This window comes from Alligator sinensis, unplaced genomic scaffold (genome assembly GCF_000455745.1).
Source record: "Alligator sinensis unplaced genomic scaffold, ASM45574v1 scaffold239_2, whole genome shotgun sequence".
NCBI classification, from domain to species: domain Eukaryota; kingdom Metazoa; phylum Chordata; order Crocodylia; family Alligatoridae; genus Alligator; species Alligator sinensis.
The window spans coordinates 729623-737713 of NW_005842279.1; the positions used below are offsets into that span (position 1 = coordinate 729623).

Sequence of the window (8091 nt, forward strand, 5' to 3'; positions counted from 1 at the left end):
CAACAGCCCAGTACAGGTGATGTCTGTATCTCGTTGCATGGCATCCTCCAGTGGAACAGTTGCAATAACTTCTTTTTTCTTTGCAGCCGAGTTCTTATATCTACAGACGTTTGGGCCCGGGGTCTGGATGTTCCTCAGGTATCCTTGATCATTAACTACGATTTGCCTAATAACAGAGAACTCTATATACACAGGTAAGGGGATGGTTCCCACCATTAAATTTTGATCCAGTCGCAACTAGCCGGCCAGCTCATTCTGGGTCTGTCTCTTCCACAGAATCGGCAGATCAGGTCGGTATGGCCGCAAAGGCGTGGCCATCAACTTTGTGAAGAATGATGACATTCGTATCCTGCGTGACATTGAGCAGTACTACTCCACCCAGATAGATGAAATGCCCATGAATGGTAAGTGCACTGCATGCTCAGACAGGCCCTCATCCCTGCTCACATAGTCACTGTGGTGATTGCCTCAAAACCTGGTGGTATGGTGCCATGCCTCAGGCTTCAACAGGAACAGAAAGATGTGTGTAGAATAGCTGTGTTTTCCCACCCTGCCAAAATCCTGTTAGCATGAACTCTGTTCATCTCCATGAAGAGGTAGATGCAGCAGTATATGCATGCTCCATTATTGTTGTGTTGTTGTGTGCTACATATTCAGTACAGGCTCAATTTATGTTCTCTCCCTCATTTTCAGTTGCTGATCTCATTTAAAAAACAAGACCAACAGAAGACCAGCAGAATTGAAGACCTGCATTTTTATCCTGTTTGTTACTTTCCATGTAGTAACTTTTCACCTAGTCATTTTTATTTAAGTGACGTTTTCAAAGCCCCTTACATTGCCATTTTTATTTTCTTGGTTTCATCTGCAAATTGGCATCTGTGTATGGTGTTTGCTTTCATTCAACCTGCTTTCTTTTTAAATAAAAAAAAAAAAAAATCTTTTGCCATAAACTCTATATCTGATTCCTTTAATTCTAAGATGACACCTGATAATAAATTAATTCTGAGGCTTTTTACCAGTAGATGCACTGATCCATTGATTTCAAGTATAGTTAAGCTCATGAAATAGGTCATTAACAGAGCTCACCCCATATTGCTTCTCACACTGAAAGGTTTGTTCATTCTTCTATTTTCTTGCAGTTTTTGGTACACATTGGGCGTGTCTACACATGTAGTTACATGCGCCTACACTTAATGCATCTTTGTTTAAGGGACTTAGCTATGCCATCTTAAATTTGGTACTTGCTTTATGCAGGTATCAAATTTAGGTGGGATTAACCTAAAATTGCCATTTTTAAGGCACATGTGTGTACACACGTCCTTAATGTACCCTTAAAAATGGTGATTTTAGGCTAATCCGACTTAAAAGAGTCACATATAGACAAGCTCACTGGATCTTTGCTTTCATGTAATAAGCAGCCAGTGTGGTGATGTCAGCTACTCAACTCTGAAAGCATAACAAGGTTAGGGTTGTCTGAGGTGATGTCTTGCTTGCGTTAGATTGCAGTGTTAAATCTGAATGATGTGGCTATCCGTGTTGCTGATGGTGAACATGCTGCTTGCTCAGGCTTACTTGGAGCAGGGTATTGTGGGGATCCTGCTTCAGAGATTTTATTAAATGTTCATGATGCAACATAATGGCTTGGGTGAAAATCTTTGCAGCACTGAGATTTCTGACTGAGACTGATTCACGCAGGTTGCTAAAAGTAACTTGAAGCCAAAGCAGAGAGCTCTGTCAGCTCTTAATGCGCCTCTTAATATATCCTAGTTTTCACACACACCCACCCACCCCTACTGACTCACCCCTGCTCCCTGGTCCAGCAATGCAGCCAGCAGCCATGTGCTGGAGCAGTGTAGAGGCAGGGAAATGGCTGGGGGTGGGGCAGGGCTGGGCTCCTGCCTCCTGCTGCTGGCTCCCCTTGGGTCTTTTGGCTCCTGGCTCCTGTCATCTTTGACAGGCAGCCAGGAGCAGATAAATATTTTCTAAATTTTTTAGAAATCCCGTGGACTGGATAGAATGGTTTGGTGGGCTGGATCTAGCCAGTGGGCTGTATTTTGCCTTCCCCTGTCCTAAGGACATTCAGTGTGGCTTTCTCCCTTTTCCATGGGCTAAGTACTGATAGGTGCATTCTATTCAAACCACAGGTTTGTCTAAACTGCATGGATTGAACCAATACTGAAAATCACAGACACATTTCAGTTGGGAAAAGTAGGCAGAGGCCTTCAGTGGCCTAGACCAAATGACAGAGGGTACAAAAACACGTCTTCCAGCCTGCAGGCCAGTCAGGCCGTCCCTGATGATCTGGCTGGCACAATCACTAACATGCAGGGGTGGGAGTTAAAGCCCCCTCCACCCTGGTCTCATCCCCCCCAAGCTGGGTTTTTTCCAGTTGCCACCGGTGCCAGGCTCTGGCAGGATGTGCCAGGCTGTCCTATTGACTTGCACCAGGGGCCAAGGATGGGGATGCTCCATATAGGGCAGGATCAGGCCCTACCACCTGGCCCAAGCCCCAGGGCTGCCCAGCATATCCTGCAGAGCCCAGAACCAGTGGTAGCATGCAGCAGGGACCCTGTAGCTGGGACTGGGGTCCTTCCCTGTCCCCCTCCCCAGCACCTGACAGGCATGACTGGAAGGGCTCCAGGATGCCCCTGTCTAAGCCAGTCTGTGGTAGGGTTCACCAGGGAAATCACCCTGCCATGTCCCCTGCCTATGACAGATGCCAGAGGTGGGGAGGAAGGGCTAGGACAAGGGTCCATTTCCCCCCATGTTGGCTGCACCCAGCACCTGACAGGTGGGGTGGGGTGCAGGGGTCCTGAAAGCCCCAAGCTGGCCTGGGTTCCACTGTGGGGAAACCCTCAGAGTGCAGTCACCCCACAGCAGTTCACTGCAGGGGGCCAGGGCCAGGGCATGGGTGTGTTTTCCACCTCTGCCTACCACCAGCACTGGGGTCTGGTCCCCAGGCAAAGCCCTGCCTCTCTTCTCTTGTCACCCACATTCCTGGGCTGCTTTCTCAGAGGCTCGGCAGGGAGCAGTGAAGGGGTCTGGTCCCAAGGGAAGCCCTGCCTATGTCCCCCCCAGCCCCAGGGTCCAAATTATGGGGGATGTGGCAGGCCAGTAGGGGGCACTCCTGCACTAAGCCACCCACCTCACTGCACCCGAACAAAAACGATGCTTCAAGTGTCTCCTCTGGGGTGCCTACATTGGCTGACCCCCTTCCAGGAGCCCACTTGCAAGCCTGGAGTAACCATGGCCACCACCCGGGGTCTGGTTTTTTTTAGTGGTCTGTGCCCCCAGTACACAGACCTTGTAGACCTTGAGAGTGCTTAACCCACCATGGGCTTTTGGGGTGCTTCTATTAGCTTAAAGCATTCACAAGCAGCCTCCAATACAGGAGGACAGTAAAAAGCCATGCCCACCTTAGCTAGCTGACCCAAGGGAACTATAACTACTGTCTGACCCCTCTCCCCACAGGAATCCACAGCAAGCTCTGCATGCAGGTATCCTTTTATTGTTCAGGGAGAGAGAGTGAGAATGGGGTACGTATAAAGAGATTTTAGAGAAAAACGCCTTGAGCAAAATAGCAGGGGTTGAAGGACCCTTTGAATACAGAACTAAAATACATATCCCTAATATGCTAGCTAATGTTCAAGTAAGTTATTCACTTATGCATCCAGAGCCTGACTGAGCTCGCTTTGGAGGCCTCAGCTTGGTTCTGTGTTTCCCAAAATGTCTGCCCCCCACAAAATGGGGTGGTCCCTTATTCAACTTGTTCTTTTTTTCACATTTGTAAATGCCACAAGGAAGTAGGTAAAGGCAAGGAGAGAAAGAAGAGCAACATAAGCAGATGATGGCTCTTGTGGCCATTGCTGGTTGATGGGAGCAGACTGGCTGCATTCAGGCTGCTGCACTCAACACACTAGACTGGAGAAGGATCAGCATTTCCCTGTCTCCCTGCACAGCACTGGACATTTCTTATGGGGCCTCGGACCTGGTCCTCTTTTCTTTTTTAACTTTAGAGAGATGTCCTTGATCAAATGAAAAAGCAACATTACTGGATCTCTCTCTCCTCTTCGTTCTGATTTTTGCTTTTTAATGACTCCTTTTTCTTGGTTTTCATTTTGCTCAGTCACTTTGAAAGGTTCTGGTCACGCTGAGCTGGGTTCAGCCATTGATTTTTTTTGTGATTCTTCTGGGCCCACTGCTTTTGTTCTCTCGACTTGTGGTTCAGGAAAGAGCTTTTGTGAGAACTCTGTGGGCGTCCTCTACAGCCCCGCTGAGAAACTTGTTCAGCATGTAGTAAGTATGTGGTTCCAAATTAAACCCCTCCAGATACCAGAGAACCAGCACCTGGGATGAAATGCAAAACCTCTTCAACTACCATGACGGAAAGACAATGCATAACTTTTCAGCAGACTCATTACGTATTCTTTGTTTATGGAGCTGGCTGTTGGAACCATTTTTATCTCTGACTTCAGCTCTTCAACAGGCTTGCCAACCTGCCGAGTGAGACTGCAGAGGACATCATCATCCAAGCCAAAAGCCTGGCAGTAACATTTACCACCAGCCTGGTTATAGCAACAGCAAAAGAGACCTGGGAGAGGAACAGCTGAAATGGCCCCTGACACCAGGGCCTCTTTCCATATTTGCCTCTCCAGTTCAGCCCTTTTCTTTTTCAGGATCTGTGCTGAAATGTTAGGCAGGGAAAGAATGAAGATTTCTCTTTTGTGTTCATCCATCTCTTTTTCAAGTATCTTCAAAAGCAGCTGGAAATCATACTTGGCTGGTTTCCAGCTGGAGATCAGGAAAACCCATGGAGAAGACCCACTGGCCTTTTTCAGGTTCTTGTTACAGGTGTTGCGGATCTCCTCCAGGATCCCCTCTTCATTGTAGGTTCTGGGTCTGCACTTCTCAGCTGCATCCAAGTCAGCATCCACTTTGGAGCACACATAATAACACTTCTTCCCCAGCTTCTGAATTTCCTTGGTGAGTTGGGTGTGGTGGGCACTGAACCGGCTGGCAGTGATGATGATGTTGTATTTTTGGAAACTCATCTGCTTTAGGTATTGGTCTGGTTTGAACCTGGGAGTTCCAATACCCAGAAGATCCCATATGGTTACATTTGGGAGGGTGGGGTGTGAATAAGGCTCTGGGTCCATTGTTGTTTCCACTACCCCGGTCTCAGCAGCACCTGCATCTTCATCCCCCCAGTCCCCGGATGGCATTGACAAAGGTTGATTTTCCAGAGCCTGCCTCCCCAGTGATGGCGATGTGAAGTGGGATCTTCTCTAATGTCTCCAGCTCCTTCTGCAATTTCTTTGCTACAACTTTGAGGTTTCCTCCTTCAAAGATAGCTTTCATTTCTTCTATTTCAGCCTGGGAGAACTTCCTGAATACTTTGTCATTTTCAGTAGCCATGGCAGCCATTGTGAATAGCTGTATCAGCCTGTGCTAGATGTCTTACAAAAGAAAAAAAAATATTCATATGACTTTCTCATACCTCAGGGCAACCATTCATGTGGCAGACTGTGATTTCTTTGGGGGATTTAATAATATCATCTGCAGCCAAATGTCGTTTCAATTAAGTTTACGAAAGGCTGGATGTCCTGCCTGTAAACATGATTTCCCCATGTCCTTAACTAGCAAGGCATTAAGTCATTACAAATTCTTACATTCTGGGCTCTTAATGGCTTTGCTAAAGTAACTAAAGTAAAACTAACATGTTCCAAACCCTTCAGCCACCAGTTAAATACTAATTTCCTTACAGCAATAAATACCAAAAAATGTCCAGTCTGAGAGAGCTCAGTACTTCTTGCTTTAGGATGCTGGGAAGCTCTGAAGACACTTGAGACACCCTGGCTGCATAAACTGGGTCTACTCCACTGGGTCTACTCCACAAGGGACCCCCCAGAAATGTTCTTTTATTACCATGCAGAGAATGTAAGCTGGCTCAGAAAAGGGGTTCGTGGGCACAGCCCTTCCTGCCAGGCCGTGCTCACTAGGAAGGGATAAGGATTTGCACTTAATGGACAACACCCTAGCCAAACTGGTAAACTACAAAATGAGCTGCAGTAAGTGCTGCTTTAAAAACTACCCACTGGGTGCATCTACATAAAATGCTAACTGCATAGTAGCCTAATAACCTTGTTCAGTAGCATACAGGGCAACACCCATTTTAATGTGCTACCATGTAGCTTTATTAAACTACTGTGTAGGAAGTGTCAGTAAAAACCTGTACACCCATGCTACTGTTCAGTAGCGCAATTACTGCGCATTGATTTAGTACTTAGTTATCCAAGTACTAAACTTAATGTGCAGTACCTACAGCACATTAATGAGCATGTAGACACACTCACTGAGAGCAATACAATGGGTTATATATTAAACCCATTTAACTATCAGGTGAGTTTTTGACATTATAACAACTCTGTCCAGCCCAAGGAATAAACTGTTCAATCAGGGGAAAGTAATGTTTCTAGGAAGGAGGTGAGAGCAAACTTGGGGAAAAAAACAGGAAGGCAGGAACACCTGGCCACAGTCTTGGGGGGAAGACGATTAGCAAGAGGAGATGCTGTGGATTGCTGGGGCTGTGGTGGGACTGAGGCAAGCTGCTCTGGAGAGCTGGGAACAGTGGGTGCACTGTGGGAGGATGGTGGTGCTCTGCAGAGCTGGACAAGAGGAAATTTTGTGGGGGCTGGAGGTGCTCCAGGGAGCTGTTTCTGTAGGCATGGAGGAAATATCTGGGGCATGGGATGTCCTGGGGCATAAGCAGTACTGAGGGGAAGTGGAGGGAGATGGTCAGGATCCTTTGGCTTTAGTTTAGATGGTGTGTGGGCGAAGGGGAGGAAGTGCTCTTGAGAGCTGTGGTATACTATCTGTGAGGGTACCAGTGTGCCTGGGGCCATGAACGACAGGTGCCTCCCAGATGGGGTGGGGGGGGTGCATAATTTGTGGGCAGCAGTGGCAATGGCATGGTAAATGGCAATTGCCTGCAGAAGCCAGCAGCAACCAATTTCGGGGGGGGGGGGGGGGGGGACAAGTTGCCTATGCCTGGGGGAGCCAGGCGTGGGGTATGTGGCAGTGTATAAGGAGGTGGACTCGATATAAAGGGTGCCGGAAGTCAGGAACATTGGGGTGGGAGAATGAAGACAGGTTTAGGGAACCGGTGTGTGGAAGCTGCATGCAGAGATTGGGCAGAGACCCCTGGTCCAAAGGAAGTTCTGGGTGCTGATGGGAAAGCTTTCTTGAAAGCAGGGAGCAGTGTGTGAGCAGAAAAGGAGATGGAGGCAGGCCTGGAGATTTGAGATGGGAGAGTGTAATGGGTGTTTGTCATTTGCAAGAGGATAGACAATTCAGGGAGCAGGAGTTGGGGGAACTGGGACAGTGTGGGTAGGGGGGGAGGGTTTGCCCAGCCCCAAAGTCTCATGTCAGGCAAAGAGTCACCTCCGCTGTCCTTTGCCAGCAGGAGCACTGGGAGACAGGTAGGAGTAAGACAGGAAATGAAAGACAAACCAAGGAAATCACACCTTGGGAGAGAGATCCCTTCTGCCACTTCCCACTCCCTAGCAAAGAAAGGCCCGGCACCACAGAGTCCTTCCAGCAAGTCTGACTATGGTGTTGTCACATTTTCTTCCTCAGCTGGGTTTCTGCCATTTGGGATCCACGGCCTGTGTGCCCGCAGCCCCAGCAAACAGCAGCTGGTCCAGGAAAGTCAGCACAGCCTGAGCAAAGAGGATCTCTTACCTCTACTGGGTAGGCTTCTGCTGGGAAGTGTGTTGATCCTGAGCCCCTCTCCTAGCTCCTTTCTTTGTCTTAGGTGCAGCAAAAATGCGAGCCCCTCTGCTTCTCTCTCAGCCCCTTTGTTGCTGCTTGTGACCAGAGCAACAGCTGACTAAGATGGAAAGTGAAAGCAGCAAAATGAAGGGTACTATTTGTGCCAAGGAGCTGCTGGTTTAGGGATGGGTTAAAACAAGTCCCAGTGCTCTATCAGATGCTTCTTGCGCCATCTCCTGTCTGAACAAATTCCCCATCTCCCCACAGAAACTCCAGCATAAGCACAAGGGTGCAGTGAGGCTGACATTGGTAAACTAAGGG

At 48.1% G+C, this 8091-nt stretch overlaps 2 protein-coding genes across 2 annotated transcripts in view; one reads left to right on the forward strand and one right to left on the reverse strand.

Annotated features, from left to right (window-relative positions):
• Positions 1 to 936, forward strand: part of EIF4A3 (eukaryotic translation initiation factor 4A3) — a 14192-nt gene extending 13256 nt beyond the window's left edge. The window contains exons 10-12 of the mRNA XM_006027956.3: positions 87 to 194; positions 277 to 404; positions 694 to 936. Of these exons, the coding sequence (XP_006028018.1) occupies positions 87 to 194; positions 277 to 404; positions 694 to 710 (253 nt within the window). The 3' untranslated portion in view covers positions 711 to 936. The remainder of the gene's footprint in view (positions 1 to 86; positions 195 to 276; positions 405 to 693) is intronic.
• Positions 937 to 3499: 2563 nt separating this feature from the next.
• LOC112550988 (interferon-inducible GTPase 5-like) lies at positions 3500 to 7865 on the reverse strand. The gene is given in 3 exon segments (XM_025209293.1): positions 3500 to 5204; positions 5206 to 5456; positions 7741 to 7865. Coding segments are annotated over 2 exon segments (1053 nt in total). The 5' UTR covers positions 5425 to 5456; positions 7741 to 7865; the 3' UTR covers positions 3500 to 4370.
• Positions 7866 to 8091: the final 226 nt, after the last annotated feature.